Below are 16,821 nucleotides of genomic sequence, written 5' to 3'. Positions count from 1 at the left end.
AGTTCTGTTTCTTTCATCAAATAATGGTCCGAGAAAGAAGCTTGAGAGACAGTCAAACTCTCTAGAGAGCCGACCACTGCTTCCATAACCTATAATCACCAAGGAGCCATCATCTGTCCTTCATTCTCCTTGCTAGTTCAAGTCATGGCTGAGACAATTTAGGTTTCCAGATTCTTGTTTTAAATAAGAGACCTCACTGCCTCTTTCAAGAATGACCTTGAAAATTTTTTTAAATTAATTTTAAAAATAATTTTATGTTGTACGTTTCTATTAAGAACTAACCCCACTTTTTATCTTCCTTAACCCTGAAGTTCAGTGGGAAATAATTATAAAGAATCTGTCTGCCCTCTGAGCAACTGGGACCCCCCTGCACCCAACCCCAAAGCCCCAGTGTCATGGCAGCTTCAGGTTTGTGTAGTTCCAACCTGACAGCTTATCTGAAGCGTGCCCATAAATGAAGCCCATTCCCCACTTTGTCCTCCTTCCCCCTATTTCTTCCAGGGTACCAGCCTTGTGACCCCCAGGTCATCCAGGACCGCATCAGCCACCTGGAGCAGTGCTTTGAGGAGCTGAGCAACATGGCAGCTGGGCGGAAGGCCCAACTGGAGCAGTCTAAACGACTCTGGAAGTTCTTCTGGGAGATGAATGAGGCCGAGAGCTGGATCAAGGAGAAGGAGCAGATCTATTCTTCCCTGGACTGTGGCAAAGACCTGACCAGTGTGCTCATCCTACAGCGCAAGCACAAGGCTTTTGAGGACGAGCTCCGTGGGCTGGATGCCCACCTGGAGCAGATCTTCCAGGAGGCTCATGGCATGGTTGCGCGCAAGCAGTTTGGGCACCCGCAGATCGAGGCCCGCATCAAGGAGGTGTCGGCTCAGTGGGACCAGCTGAAGGAGCTGGCTGCCTTCCGCAAGAAGAACCTCCAGGATGCTGAGAACTTTTTCCAGTTCCAGGGTGATGCGGATGACCTGAAGGTTTGGCTGCAAGACGCCCACCGGCTGCTCTCTGGTGAAGATGTAGGGCAGGACGAAGGGGCCACGCGGGCCCTGGGGAAAAAGCACAAGGACTTCCTGGAGGAGCTGGAGGAGAGCCGTGGGGTGATGGAGCACCTGGAGCAGCAGGCCCAGGGATTCCCCGAAGAGTTTCGGGATTCCCCAGACGTGACCCATCGGCTGCAGGCCCTGCGGGAGCTCTACCAACAGGTGGTGGCCCAGGCAGACCTGCGTCAACAGAGGCTGCAGGAAGCCCTGGACCTGTACACGGTGTTTGGGGAGACAGATGCCTGCAAGCTGTGGATGGGCGAGAAGGAGAAGTGGCTGGCCAAGATGGAAATGCCAGACACCCTGGAGGACCTGGAGGTGGTGCAGCACAGGTCAGAGTTAACTCATCTTTTCCTCACCTCCCTGCACCCAGGTCTGGGCACCATCTCCCACCTAGTTTGGTAATAGTCTCTGGATCAGCAAAGGTCTCTTTGAGAGGCCCTGGGATGCCCTTTGTTGCAAAGTCCAGGCATTGGGAGTCACAAGTTCTATTCTGGCTCTGTGGTCTGGAGTACTTCACCCACTGGGGCCTTGCGGTCCTCAAACAAAGGGAATTTCTCTAGTCCAGTTATTCAGTTACTTTTCAGTGATAGCAGTCTTTGCTCAGATGAATTGTGTATGGAACCCCTAGGTCACACAGAGGAAAAAATGGAGCTACTCTGGAGAAGGAGGTTGAGAGGCCAGGACTCTGCCAGCTCTAGCCTTTCGTGGCAGTCCCTAAGCCAGGGGACTCTGAGGGGCCACAGAGAGAGTTTGCAAACCCCCTGTCTGCAAGGCCACTTTCACCCCTGGTATTCTGATTTCATCAGTACCCCAGATGGTGAGGCACGCCCCAGTCTGAGGCATCTCCACAGCCGAAGCACAGAATTCAGGGAGTCAGGAGGAGGAGAGGCCACTCTCTGGAGCAGTGCCAAGGTGGTGCTGCACTGATGCTAGAGAATCCTGGGCTCTTACCCTTGAAGGATCGGCCTTCAGAACCACAAATTCCCCCCAACCACCACCCCAGCAGCTTTTCCTTATCTTACCCAGGAATGGAGCACCTGACTGGAAAGGGTAGCTTTCGGATCAAGATGTCAAGGCATTGGACTCAGAGTCCAAAAGCAGCAGCCAGAATAGTGGAGGCCTGGAAGGTGGCCCTTGTGACAATTGACATCCCCCACACAAATATACAGTAACCTCTCTTCAGCCCTCCCTCCCCTTCATATGTCTCCGTTGAGCCAGAAGCCTGTGTAGGAAGTAACTGACTCTCTCAAGGCCTGTTCCAGGCAATGCTAACTCACAAAATCAAACCCACGAACCAGAAAGGAGGGCCAGCATATCTGTCTTCTTCCTCCTGCCTCATCTGAACAAACGGTTTAGGCAGTGGAAGGAGAAAGCAAGAGCTACATGTTCTGGAGACTGGGGGTGCCACTGGCAAGGAAGTGTCTGCTGCTGCCTCACTCATCCTCATTTCCCTCTGCCCCTATCAGGTTCGACATCCTGGACCAGGAGATGAAGACTTTGATGACTCAGATTGATGGTGTGAACCTCGCTGCCAACAGCTTGGTAGAGAGTGGCCACCCACGCAGTGGGGAGGTGAAGCAGTACCAGGACCATCTAAACACCAGGTGGGGTGTGGGTAGGGCATGGGGCGGGGGGCATTGTCTCTCGACATCTGACACACTTCTGGGGTCCAGGCCCAAAATTTAGGCCACCTACTATGCACCAACACTTCTGTACCCTCATCATTCCTGTTTTTTTGTTTTTGTTTGTTTGTTTGTTTTTGAGACAGAGCCTCACTCTTTTACCCAGGCTGGAGTGCAGTGGTGTGATCTCAGCTCACTGCAACTTCCACCTCCCAGGTTCAAGCTATTCGTGTGCCTCAGCCTCCCAAGTAGCTGGGATTACAGGCACGCAGTACCATTCCTGGCTAGTTTTTGTATTTTTAGTAGAGACGGGGTTTCACCACGTTGGCCAGGCTGCTCTCATTCCTGGCCTCAAGCAATCTGCCCACCTGGGCCTCCCAAAGTGCTGGGATTACAGGCATGAGCCACCGCTCCCCCACCAACATTCCTGTCTGTCTCAGCCGTGGTTCCTTCCCAGTAGTACTGGAGTTGTAGCAGCAAGGAGGAATGATCGAGGTGTGAACAGCCCAGGGAGGGAGAGAAACGAGTCCTGGGAGGCTCGAATGCTGTGCCTGGGGAGGGCAGGTATGTGTATGTGTGATGGAGGGCACGTCCCAAGTGTGCCCAAACTCAGAATCAGGCCATATGCTTCTCATGCTATATTTCCCTGGACATTCTTGGGCAGAGAAAATTGCTTTCTGAGAGCTCTTAAGTACTGTCCATAAAAAAATGCTCCAGCCTGTGCCAAATGCAGTATTGATAATGAGGCTGGCTTGAATGAAGAGGAGAATTAGCAGGGAGCCTTAAGTAAGCTTTGTGGCCAGAACAAAAAACAGGCCCCGAGGAGCCTTTAGAGAGGGGGTGCTTTCAGTGTGGGGTGAAATTGCCCACGAGTTCCTAGAGGATCTTTGAGGACACAGCAAACGCCTGCATTCCCTGTCTTTACCCTGGGCCCTGCACATGCAATGCCACGTGTTCACCACCTCCCCACTACCCTGGCCCCTTCCCCACACTTGTGCCCCACAGTAGAGCCTTGCTGTGCCTGAGGCAATCTGGGAGGTGGGCCTGGAGAAGACTCCATTGTAAAGAAAGGGATCAGCACAGTGGAGACTTCACTGGGGGGTTAAGGGGAGGCAGTGATGACCAGAATTCTTTAGAGCCACTAGAATGGGATGATTGTCTTAGCAGCCCAAGCTGGAGAGTGTGGTTCAGGAGATTCCTTTGTCAATCTGATGTTTTACAAAGGAAGAGAATACCTCTTCCCTCTTCTTTTGCCTTGTAGGTCATGAGTTTGTGTGTGTTGGTGGGCAGGAGGTGATAGAGATTATTGCAATTGCTGCATAATTGAGGAAAGTAGAGCAGGTCTAAACCAGAGAAACTTCCTGAGAGGAAGAACTCATCAGCTCAACAATGAACTATAGTCTGAGAATGTTGATCTTTACAGACCCCTAAAACAGGCCCCATCCCCAAGTGATAAATATCCAGGTACCTGCCATCCTTAAGTGAGAAAAAAACCTGAGGCATGAAATTAAATTAAATTTGAGAGTTGAAAGGGACCTGAGAAGTCACCCAGTCTAGCCAGCGATGGGGAACTCACTCCCTCACCCTGCAGCCTGTCTCATTTTTGGGCAGCTCTTTTTGGTTAAAAAATTTGCTCTTCCATTGAGTGGAAATCTGCCTCCTTGAAATGTGTACCTATTGATTCTGGCTCTGCCCTTGAGAGAGATCAGACTTACCCTGGTTCCTCTTCCGTGTATAGCTCTTCAGTTATTTTTCAGAACAATGCCCATTCTACACCTCCACCCCCAGAGTCGTCTTGTGCCTCTGCAGTGCTTTTCCTCAGGGTGCATTCTCCCTACCTCTACATTATTCCAAATCCTGTCTCTGCCTGGGCCAGTCCAAGTTACTTGCTTTCCAGTTTTCCAGATGAAAAGCCATCTTTTCCTCCTTTGTACTGGTTTTGAGCTTCACATCCTATCTTATATTCTAATTATTTTTGTCCCCAAGGACTTTCCTACTAGACTATGTAAGCAAATGAAGACCTGTGTCTATTTACATTGCCCAAAGGCTTTGCACACCAAACACATTTTTGAGGTTCCTCCTGTTTGGAATATTACTTTCCTAGCTTTGCCCTTGGCTTACTCTTTTTATTCAGGTCTCAGCTCAAATGTCAGCTGATTGGTGTGACCCCCACTGACCACCCCATTGAAAGCAGCACATCCTTCCTCTCGCTGACCCCTTTGGCCTCTATATTGTTACCTTCTTTTATTTTTTCTTTGCACTTATCACCACTTGATGGATTATAGACTTGTTTATGTCTCTAACTACTTGAATGAAAGCAAGGACTTTGCATTATTCTTTATTAATTAATTAATTAATTTTTTATAGAGACAGAATCTCACTCCATTGCCCAGGCTGGAGTGCAGTGGTGCAATTTTGGCTCACTGCAGCCTCAGCCTCCCAGGCTCAAGTGATTCTCCCACCTCAGTCTCCTGAGTAACTAGTGCTACAGATGCACACTACTATACCCAGCTAATTTTTTGTTTTTTTGTAGAGATGAGGTTTCACTATATTGCCTAGGCTGGTCCTGAACTCCTGGGCTCAACTGATCATCCAGCCTCAGCTTCCCAAATTGCTGTGATTGACAGGTGTGAGCCACTGCACCCAGCCTGCATAGTTCTTTCCATATCCCTAGTACCTAGATCAGTGTATGCCACAAGGCACCTGAGAGTTGCTTGATAAATGCTTAGTACATGAGTGAACTGGGAAAAAACTAAAATTTTTCTGCCAAGCTTCTGTGTGAGTCATTCAAACACTTGATGAATGTGTGATCATCTTTCGCCATCTGCATATTCCAGTTGAAGAAAAACCTGGCCCAGGACCAAACCTGAACTCTCGATGTCGCCTGACCAGTGCTAACTAGAGTGGCTCTATCAACTTCCTGCATCTCAAAGACAGTGCAGTGGCAGGGGCAAGTGTAGGTTTCGGAAGCACACTAGACCCAAACTCCAGTGCATCTTTGTGTGGCCTCCACCCAATGGCTACAGCGAGGCCGCTCCAGGAAAGGCCTGGAAAATCACTATAGCGCCTCTTGCCCGGGCACACAGCCAGACCCTCTCCCAGGAACACTTCCCTGTCGATTCCAGGGGTTTCAAACAAACGTGGAGAAAACCCCTTGATTTCCCAGCCTCAGAGCACCATCTGTGTGCCAGACAGGCACAGAATTCCCGGAGCACGGGGTCTTCATGGTCTAGGATGGGAGCCGAGAAATCTGCAGGCTGTCTGTCCTCCCTCGTATCCCTGGTCGCTCCCAGCCTGTCTCTTACATCTCTCTGCAGACCTTTCAAATCACACTGGCTGCTGTTGTCACACTTTGGGAATGCACAACAGCGCCCTCTGCCTAGTCCATCTGCTAGTCCCTCGGCTTCCATCCCCGGAGACAGGGGACAAAGATGAATGAGAGACTTGGTCCCATCCTTTAATTGGTCACTCCAGTGGAGGCACTGGGGGTGTGTTCACTGACTAGGGCTTTGTGTCCAGTGATGGGTTGTGTGGAGGTCACGTGAGCGACTGTCACCCCGTTGCTCCTTCCAGCTCCCTTAGTCCTCCTCTCTGCCTGGTAGGTGCTGTGTACATGAAACTTTATGCTGTGTTATTTGTGAGCTTGTCTGAATATTTCTCTAAATCATACACCCCACAGGGCAAGGCCTAATTATGTCTGTATTCTCCCAGAGGCCAACAAAATGCCTTATACCCCTGTGGGTGTTCAAGAAAGATGGGTTCAATTAGAGAATGAGCATTCAGCCTACATATTACAGTGATGCAGAATGAGTGAACCTAGGCCCAAGGGTAGTGTCCCTAGTGGTCTGGCCCAGCTGATGGGCAGCTCTTTGAAAGAGGTTTATTGTGTACTGCAGACTGACCCCAGGCCCCCAGGCATCCACCAGACCTTAGCACATTTCCGTGTTTCATAGCAACACTGTGCTCGAAGGTTAAGATTATGTTAGTCTTTTAAATTATCATCACAGCTTATTCCTCCTCATTCTCTTCTTCCCTCTCCTCTTATTCATCTTCTTTTTCACCAGGGCATCTTTTCTCTTAGATCCAAGGTGATCTTTTTCAGGCCCTAGGAGACTTTGCATGTGGCCTTGGGCGTTTACATGGTTCCTCTAGGGCAGCTGGCGACCCTATGTCCTGAAGCATTCTTGAAGTTAATGTGAGCCTTTTAATTACTTTGATATTTCATAAACTCTGGGGAAATTGTATATTTGCCTGAAATCCAACTACATGCATAGCCTTTGCTTTCATGTTCCTTTACTTATGGTTGGAATCACATCACTAATTGCCTCCTGCTGATCAAAAGATCTGATTGACAGTGATATATGTCTTGAGTTAAAATTGGATAAGTGAATTTTGCTCACCCACGCTTTGTTAGGTAGATTTTGTTTTTCTTTTTATCATACAAAGTCTGTGCGGGGAGATTGCGAGAAATGTGGGAAGGGGTCAGGGTCTCCTATGGGAAGAGTTAAGGGAGAAGGTGTCTCTCTCCTCCGGGCTGTGTCCCCATCCGGCAGGTGGCAGGCATTCCAGACCCTGGTGTCAAAGCGGCGGGAGGCTGTGGACTCAGCCCTCCGAGTGCACAACTACTGCGTGGATTGTGAGGAGACCAGCAAGTGGATCACGGACAAGACAAAGGTAGTGGAGTCCACAAAAGACCTGGGGCGGGACCTGGCAGGTGTCATCGCCATCCAGCGGAAGTTGTCAGGACTGGAGCGTGACGTGGCCGCCATCCAGGCCCGTGTGGATGCCCTGGAGCGTGAGTCCCAGCAGCTGATGGACTCGCACCCTGAGCAGAAGGAGGACATTGGTCAGCGGCAAAAACACTTGGAGGAGCTGTGGCAGGGCCTGCAGCAAGCCCTGCGGGGCCAGGAGGACTTGCTGGGGGAAGTCAGCCAGCTGCAGGCCTTCCTGCAGGATCTGGATGACTTCCAGGCCTGGCTCTCCATCACCCAGAAGGCTGTGGCCTCCGAGGACATGCCCGAATCCCTCCCAGAGGCCGAGCAGCTCCTGCAGCAGCATGCAGGTATCAAGGATGAGATTGATGGGCACCAAGACAGCTACCAGCGTGTTAAGGAGTCTGGGGAGAAAGTGATCCAAGGCCAGACGGACCCAGAGTATCTGCTTCTGGGCCAGCGGCTGGAAGGCCTGGATACTGGCTGGGATGCCCTGGGCAGGATGTGGGAGAGCCGCAGCCACACCCTCGCTCAGTGCTTTGGCTTCCAGGAGTTCCAGAAAGATGCCAAGCAGGCCGAAGCCATCCTCAGCAACCAGGTAGAGAGGCATTCAGGGCTGGGACAGGCGGGTCTCTCAGGGCAGTAGCTCTTGTGGTGAGTCCACAAATGTGCTGAAAGGCTCAGGGACCACATGACTCTTGTCTTGTACTCTGTATTCACTCATGGGGGAAATCTTTGTGTCTCATTAGGTGCCTTTTCCAGCCCTATGCCTTGTTCCTGGGTCTATCAGAGGCTAGAGAAGCGCATTTTGCCCTGGGTGGTTAGTCTTCCATGTGGCTTTAGGCACACTGTTTACTGGTGCCCCTGGGGTAGGAGTGGGGGCAAGACCTGGGGAGTAGCACCTCCTCCCTGCTCATTCAGGGGGCTCATTCAGACTGTGGCCTGTGTGGCTGCATGTGGTGCTCCCACTTGGTAGGTGTGCTCATCACCTCCTCCATGTGTCTTCATGCCTTGTCTGGAAACTTGCTCCAACAGGAATACACTCTGGCTCACTTGGAGCCCCCAGACTCCCTGGAAGCTGCAGAGGCTGGGATCCGGAAGTTTGAGGATTTCTTGGGGTCTATGGAGAACAACCGGGATAAGGTCTTGAGTCCTGTGGACTCTGGAAACAAGCTGGTAGCTGAGGGAAACCTGTACTCAGACAAGATCAAGGAGAAGGTGCAGCTGATTGAGGACAGGTACTCCCGGGCCCCAGGGCCACGAGGCCCCCAGAGCCACAGAGGGGTAGTGGTGCCACGCGAGGACCCCAAGCTCGGCACTATTGTGACTAGGCCTTTGGCTTCCTTTCTAGGCACAGGAAGAACAATGAGAAGGCCGAGGAGGCCTCTGTCCTCCTGAGAGACAACCTGGAGCTACAGAACTTCCTCCAGAAGTGCCAGGAGGTGAGGCTCCAGCAAGGAGCAGCCGCTTTCCTGGAGATTCCTTTCTAGAAGCAGAGTGCCCTCAAGGGGGGAAGTCCATAGGGATCCTTTCTAGCCCACGAGCTGTGGGATTCCATGAGCGGGGACCTCTAGGTACTCAACTGGGTCATCCTCTAGAATCTTCAGTTGCACTTTTTTTTTTTTTTTCAAAGCTGAAAAGTCATCCTTAACTTGTCAAGTCTAGGCCAGAGTTTCTTAAGAGTAGTCTAGGGACAGTCTATTTTAGAATCACCTAAGACCCAGTCTGGGCCAGCTTCAAGGATGTGTGACCTATGTCACACCCTGTGCTTAGCTTAGAAGGGTCCTGGGCTCAGTTTAATGCTCTACTCTTGCCATCTTGAAATTCTTCATGCTTTTGAACAACTCCATTTTGTACTGGACCCTGCAAATTATGGAGCCAGTCCTGGTCCTAGTTAAAGCAGACCCCTGGGTCTCACTCAGGCCAGATGAATCAGAACTTTAAGGGGTGAGACAGAGAAAGAACATTTTAAACAAACCTGCCAGTTGGAAAACTGCTGGCTTGGAAGGTCCTTGCTCAACCTGGAGCCAGCTGTACAAGGAAGGTCTTTAATCCGCCTTCCCAGGTCCCTCCATTGACAGTACTTTCTACGTGGAATGGGGTTTTCCTTGACTTCTTTCTTGTCATTCTTCTTTTCTGTCAGCCCAGGCAACTTTATTTTCATCAGCCTCTGTCCTTGGCTTCTTCCTCAAATAACATTTTTTTCCTGTGTTTATCAAGGATCTCTCACCAAACTGCCAAAGGATGGATTTATCCATCCATCCAGTAAATACTCTTTGGGTTCCTAGAATATGCTAGGCCCTGTCGTAGGTCCTCGAAATATGGAGAGAAGAGTAAAGTATCCCTGGTCTCACACCATACACACTCCAGTGGGGAAGATGCACCTGTGCCCACATTTTAGCCCTGGCCTGTCATGGGTAAAGTTGCCTGTGCTGGTCCAGAGGGATCCAGAACTGCAGATGAGTTCTCTTCTGTGCTTGCACTTCCTCCCCATGGGCTTCTCCTTCTGCACCCAGGGATGGGCAGCAGGTTCTGCCCTGCCAAAGAAATATACTCAGGGACAGTCAGCCCACTCTTTATGCACACAGCTCACTCTTTGGATCAACGACAAGCTGCTGACATCTCAGGATGTCTCCTACGATGAAGCACGAAACCTTCACAATAAATGGCTGAAGCACCAGGCGTTTGTGGCAGAGCTGGCTTCCCATGAAGGGTGGCTAAAGAACATTGATGCGGTAAGTAAAGTGAGTGGGTGGTGGAGGGCACTCTGCTCAGATAGGCTTGCCTGGATGGGGCTTCACCCAAGGTGTGGACACTGTCCTAAAGCTTGCTTACAGTACAGAACATGGCAGCGAACAACCTTTCTAAATAGTAGTTAAACCTTCAGAGGTCCTGATATAGTCAGTCTTAGTACACCTGGTCAGAATCAGTGCCTCTTCTGGGTCACCTGAATCTAGGAACAGCCCAGGACACTGAGGACATCTAGTTAGAGCTTCAGTGTCCAGTGCCAGGACAGCAGTTGTTAATGTTTGCTTTCCATTGCCCTCACTAGGGCTCTGGCACTGTCCTGCACAGGGCTGGAGGAATAGGCAAGATGATCAGAATGGTCCAGGGGAGCCATTAATCCTCATCATTTGTATGGGCAGAACCACTGGGGAGTGGTCGTTTCCACTCCTTGTAGATGGTGAACTAAGGGACCCCTCTGTAGAGAGTTTGCCCAGTGGACAAGTCCAAATGTGGCTGGAATTAGATGTGGAAATCACTACCTTTGCTCCTCTCTACCATGGCTGTCCATGAAAAAGCAGCCCTAGGATCAGACTGATTTCTTAACCTCCCTGTGCCTCAGTTTCTTCCTCTATGAAAAGAGAGTAATAATAGGACCTTCCCAGTGGAGTTGGGAGCACTAAATACTTAAAGACAAATGAAACATTTAGCATAGTACTTGGCAATTATGAGACACTCAATAAATAGTAACTTTTAGGCCAGGCACAGTGGCTCACGGCTGTAATCCCAGCACTTTGGGAGGCCGAGGTGGGCAGATCACTTGAGGTCAGGAGTTCAAGAACAGCCTAGCCAACATGGCGAAATCCCATCTCTACTAAAAATACAAAAATTAGCTGGGTATGGTTGCATATGCCTGTAATCCCAGCTACTCAGGAGGCTGAGACACAAAAGGGTTTAAACTGGCGGGAGGAGGTTGCAGTAAGCCAAGATTACGCCACTACACTCCAGCCTGGGCAACAGAGAGAGACTCTGTCTCCGAAAAAAATTAACTATTATTACTGATATAGATTCCTAAGTCCAATTTATATCACACTGTGCCCACCCAAAAATGATACATCTATGCAGATGAAAACCAGACAAGGCAACTTCAGTAACCAAAGGAGGTCAGTGAAGGTTAGTGCACAACCTTGGGAACTCACGGGGCAGTTTCTGCATTGGCTGTACTTGGATGGGTCTGGAATCCTTTTTCTTGCAGCAGCTGACCCTGTCTGCAGCTCCCGTGCTGCAGTCTCCCTGAATCATTGCCCCCAGCGCTGCTCTCCCTGCCCGGCTTCCCCTACCAGCAGTGTCTAACCCTTTGAATATGAGGACTTTTTCCTTGTCTGTGGTGGTGCATATCATGAAAATTACGCAAAGACTTTTTTTTTTCGCTCATCAGCTATTGTGTTAATGTATTTTATGTGTGTCCCAAGACAATTCTTCTTCCAATGTGTCCCAGGGAAGCCAAAAGGTTGGACACCCCTGCTAATGCTGGGGATTCAGAGTCAATTTCAGTTGCGCCTCACCCACATTCTATGAAGATTCTTCACCTTGCTGATCTCCTCTTGGGTAGTCTCTTGCAACCATTAGGAGCAGGGCTCACCCAAGGCCCATTCAGCCCAGAATGTGAGCTCTCTTCCTTCTTGACCCTAGGAAGGAAAGCAGCTGATGGATGAGAAGCCCCAGTTTACAGCCCTGGTGTCCCAGAAGCTGGAAGCCCTGCACCGGCTCTGGGATGAGCTGCAGGCCACCACAAAGGAGAAGACCCAGCACCTCTCAGCTGCCAGGAGCTCCGACCTGCGCTTGCAGACCCATGCTGACCTCAATAAGTGGATCAGCGCCATGGAGGACCAGCTGCGGTCAGATGACCCGGGCAAGGACCTGACCAGTGTCAATCGGATGTTGGCTAAGCTGAAGGCACGTGAGTGGGTTGTAGACTTAGAGTGTTAGGATAGAAGGGGTCGTGGAAGCCAATCTGACACCTTTATTTTTAATTTTAGGTTTGGGGGTACATGTGAAGGTTTGTTACACATGCATGGGGGTTTATTGCACGTATTATTCCATTACCCAGGTTTTAAGCTCAACACCCAATAGTTATCTTTTCTGCTCCCCTCCCTTCTCCTACCCTCCCCCCGTCAAGTACACCCTAGTGTCTGTTTCGACCGCGCCTCACCCACATTCTATGAAGATTCTTCGCCTTGCTGATCTCCTCTTGGGTAGCCTCTTGCAACCATTAGGAGCAGGGCTGATCCAAGGCCCAGTCAGCCCAGAATGTGAGCTCTCCTCCTTCTTGCCCCTAGGAAAGAAAGCAGCTGATGGATGAGAAGCCCCAGTTTATAGCCCCGGTGTCCCAGAAGCTGGAACGCCTACTGTTGTTTCCTTGTGTTCATAAGTTCTTCTCACTTAGCTCCCACTTATAAGCGAGAACATGTGGTATTTGGTTTTCTGTTCCTGCATCAGTTTGCTAAGGATAATGGCCCCAGCCCTATCCATGTTCGCACAAAAGACATGATCTCGTTCTTCTTTTATGGCTGCAAAGTATTCCATGGTGTATATGTATCGTATTTTCTTTATCCAGTCTGTCATTGATGGGCATTTAGGTTGAGTCCATGTCTTTGTTATTGTGAACAGTGCTACAGTGAACGTAAGTGTACATGTGTATTTATGGCAGAATGCTTTACATTCCTCTGGGTATATACCCAGTAATGGGATTGCTGGGTCAAATAGTAGTTCTGCTTTTAGCTCTTGAGGAATTGCCATACTGCTTTCCACAGTGGTTGAACTAATTCACACTCCCACCAACAGTGTATAAGGGTTTCCTTTTCTCTGCAACCTCACCAGCATCTGTTATTTTTTGTTTTTTTAATAATAGCCATTCTGACTGGTGTGAGATGGTATCTCACTGTGGTTATGATTTGCATTTCTCTAATGATCAATGATATTGAGCTTTTTTTCATATATTTTTGCCTGCATGTGTGTCTTTTTATGAAAAGTGTCTGTTCATGTCCTTTGCCCACTTTTTAATGGGATTGTTTGTTTTCCTCTTGTAAATTTAAGTTTCTTGTAGATGCAGGATGTTAGACCCTTATCAGATCCATAGTTTGCAAATATTTTCTCTCATTTTGTAGGCTGTTTACTCTGTTGATAGTTTCTTTTGCTATGCAGAAGCTCTTAAGTTTAATTAGATCTCATTTGTCAATTTTTGCTTTTGTTGCGATTGCTTTTAGTGTCTTTATCATGAAATCTTTGCCCATTCCTATGTCCAGGATGATATTGCCTAGGTTGTCTTCCAGGCTTTTTATAGTTTTGAGTTTTACATTTAAGTCTTTAATCCACCTGAGTTTATTTTTGTATATTGTGTAAGGGAGGGGTCCAGCCTCAATTTTCTGCATATCGCTAGCCAGTTCTCCCAGCACCGTTTATTAAATAGGGAGTCTTTTCCTCATTGTTTGTTTTTGTCAGCTTTGTCAAAGATCAGATGGTGGTAGGTGTGTGGCCTTATTTCTGGACGCTCTATTCTGTTCCATTGGTCAATATGCCTGTTTTTGTACCAATACCATGCTGTTTTTGTCACTGTAGCCTTGTAGTATAATTTGAATTCCGGTAATGTGATTCCTCCAGGTTTATCCTTTTTGCTTAGGATTGCCTTGGCCATTCAGGCTCTTTTTTGGTTTCATATAAATTTTTAAATAATTTTTCTAGGCTGGGCATGGTGGCTCATGCCTGTAATCCCAGCACTTTGGGAGGCCAAGGCAGGTGGATCACCTGAGGTCGGGAGTTCGAGACCAGCCTGACCAACATGGAGAAACCCTGTCTCTAGTAAAAATACAAAACTAGCTGGGTGTGGTGGTGCACCCCTATGATCCCAGCTACTCGGGAGGCTGAGGCAGGTGAATCACTTGAACGCAGCAAGCAGAAACTGCAGTGAGCCGAGATCACACCATTGTACTCCAGCCTGGGCAACAAGAGCAAAACTCCATCTCAATAATAATAATAATAATAATAATAATAATAATAATAATAATTTTTCTAGTTCTTTGAAGAATGTCATTAGTGCTTTGATAGGAACAGCATTGAATCTGTAAATTGCTTTGAGCAGTATAGCCATTTTAACTATATTAATTATTCCTATCCATGAGCATGAGATGTTTTTCCATTTGTTTGTGTCTTCTCTGATTTCTTTGAGCACAATCTGAAACCTTAAAGTAAGCACTCCTACTCTTTCTCTTAACTGGACTTGCTTTTATCATGCAAAAATGTCGCCTGGTTTCTAATCCATCTCCAACCCCTTTTGCAGTGGGTAGGACAGAGACCCAAAAGGATGCATGAGAAACAGAACAGGCACTCAGAGGAGGGAAAGATGAGTGGGAGCATCCAAGGAGACTCCTTGGAGGAAGTTGAGCTCAAATTGGTCCTTAAAGGAGGGGTGGGATGCAGATGAATGAAGAAGATGGAGGGGCTGTCCAGGCACCCAGGCTGGTGCTGACACCGTCCCCTTGTGTCTCAGCGAGTGGAGGACCAAGTGAATGTGCGGAAAGAGGAGCTGGGGGAGCTGTTTGCCCAGGTGCCTTCAACAGGAGAGGAGGCAGGAGACGTAGACTTGAGCATCGAGAAGCGGTTCCTGGACCTCCTGGAACCCCTGGGGAGGAGGAAGAAGCAGCTAGAATCATCCAGAGCCAAGCTGCAGATCAACCGGGACGTAGAGGATGAGACGGTGCGTGGGCCGCAGCTTCTCCCCACCCCCTGAGGCGGAGCCACCAGCTGCCATCCGAGTAGCTGGCTGCCACCCAGAGCAATTGTTGGCAGCAGATGACTGGTCACCTCACCCCTCATCTCATAGGGGTGTTGTGAGGATTACATTAAATAGAAAGCTCAAGTCAGTGCTTTTGGTGGGAACTCACTGTTCACTTGCTAGTATTGCTCAGTGAAGAACATGGACTTTGGGGTCAGACAGACTTGGGTTCGAGATCCAGCTACGTTACCGTCCCACTGTCTGACTAGGAGCAAGTTATTTGGAACCTCAGTTCAAAATCCCTGAATATTCCCATCTATAAAAGGGGGACAAAACCCTGATGGGGTGTTGGGAGGAACTGGGGAGACACTGCCAGCAAAGCTCTACCCCGCCCATGGTGAGCACTCGGGAAAGGGTGGCCATGATCGTCATCAGCTCTCCCCTGCCTTCTGGTCTCTGCAGCTCTGGGTGGAGGAGAGGCTGCCTCTGGCCCAGTCAGCCGACTATGGCACTAATCTGCAAACTGTGCAACTGTTCATGAAGAAGAACCAGGTAAGTCCTGCCTCACCTCGCCAGTCGTACCCGCCCCTCCTTACCCCCACCTGGCCCCACAGGGGTAGGCCCAGCCCTGGCCTGCAGAAGGCTAGCAACGGCAGGTTAGTGTTCCTGTTGGCAGCTTTGGGGTCTCCAAACCGTATTGGTAGTCTTAGAGCAGAAAGAGCAGGTTTTTGTGATTATAGAGCAAATTCTGGGAGGATCACAGAGGAGGGAGGAATCCTGGTGCTTGGGGATTCAGGGCCATTCAGCCTCCGTCAGGCACAGGTGAATGCAGGGTCTTGGGGGCCCTGGCCTGGAGGTTGATGTGCTTCAGTAGCTGTGTATTCAGTGTGTCCACTGGTCTGCCTGCGAGGAAGGCAGTAACTCCTGGTCTCTCTCCCACAACACTGCCTTGCCCCTCTTCCAGGGCTGAGCTTGGCATGTGTGGTGTCCTTGGGGTAAGTAGGCCCTATTTCTCTGGACATGTGAGGATACTTGTGGGGCTCAAATTCCATTAGGAAGCCACTAACTTTGGACTCCGAGCCCTTGGAGCAAACATCCCTCTGCTTTTTGACACTCGCTTAGCCCTGATTGGGAGCTCCTGTGGCCCTGGTCAGAATCCTGGACATGAGCAGATGCCAAGCACTCCCTCTTGGATCAGGGCTGCAGCAGGAGCCTGAATCATGCAAGGAAGCTGGCTGTGTGGGGTCGCAGCGGCCAGAGAGATGGCCACAGACCCTTCTTGGACAGAGAGACCCTCCCTCTGCATGCTCTCTGGGTCAGCAAGGAGAGCCCAGGAACTTAGATTCCAGAGAAAAGCGACATGTCCCAGAGTGCCCTGTTAGTACTCCAACTCCTTGAGGAAGGAAAGTCATAGCAGACAGCACTCCCTTTCCCTACGTTGGTAGCAACTGACATCTGCTCACAGGACCGTTTGAGCCCAGCAGCAGTGCAGAGGCCTGGATTATATTCAGAGAGGTTTCTTCAAAGCTGCCTTAGGCCCTTTGCTTCTGGTTGATGCGATCTGGTTGCAGAGACTCCAGCAGCCACATGCAGGGACCTGGGCTAGAAGATGATAGAAATCCATCCTCAGTTAATGCCACAACCTTCAGCTAAAGGTGGAAGGCTGGTAGGACACGGTATCCTTGGGACCTCAGTTTCCTTAATTGTAAAATGAGCCAACTCTAGTCTTTCCGACACTAGGATTTTTGATTCTGTGCAGCCTCTATAAGTGTTATTGTTCAAAGGTTTTTAACTCCCCTGGCTGGCAGTTGCTATTTCAGGAAAAGGACAAGACAAATATGGATGGGGTTCCCCTAACCAAGAAGGGAAAGGCAGCCTCTTGGGAAAGCGTGACTGCCCTAGTGAAGACTATTTTAGGCTCACCTGGCTAAACCATAAATCCAGTTTTA

General features: G+C 49.5%; 1 protein-coding gene across 1 annotated transcript in view; it reads left to right on the top strand.

The window, feature by feature from the left end:
- The window catches only part of SPTB (spectrin, beta, erythrocytic), a 76,713-nt gene that overhangs the window by 30,557 nt on the left and 29,335 nt on the right, over window positions 1-16,821 (top strand). Inside the window, exons 13-21 of the mRNA XM_011978309.1 lie at window positions 502-1,372; window positions 2,510-2,647; window positions 7,219-7,975; window positions 8,413-8,615; window positions 8,729-8,819; window positions 9,966-10,112; window positions 11,794-12,057; window positions 14,648-14,854; window positions 15,335-15,424. Coding sequence (XP_011833699.1) covers window positions 502-1,372; window positions 2,510-2,647; window positions 7,219-7,975; window positions 8,413-8,615; window positions 8,729-8,819; window positions 9,966-10,112; window positions 11,794-12,057; window positions 14,648-14,854; window positions 15,335-15,424 — 2,768 coding nt within the window. The remainder of the gene's footprint in view (window positions 1-501; window positions 1,373-2,509; window positions 2,648-7,218; window positions 7,976-8,412; window positions 8,616-8,728; window positions 8,820-9,965; window positions 10,113-11,793; window positions 12,058-14,647; window positions 14,855-15,334; window positions 15,425-16,821) is intronic.

The sequence above is a fragment of the Mandrillus leucophaeus genome, unplaced genomic scaffold (assembly GCF_000951045.1).
Source record: "Mandrillus leucophaeus isolate KB7577 unplaced genomic scaffold, Mleu.le_1.0 Scaffold192, whole genome shotgun sequence".
NCBI classification, from domain to species: Eukaryota; Metazoa; Chordata; class Mammalia; order Primates; family Cercopithecidae; genus Mandrillus; species Mandrillus leucophaeus.
Note: the sequence above shows the minus strand (reverse complement) of the source record. Positions and strands in the feature narration are given on the sequence as shown.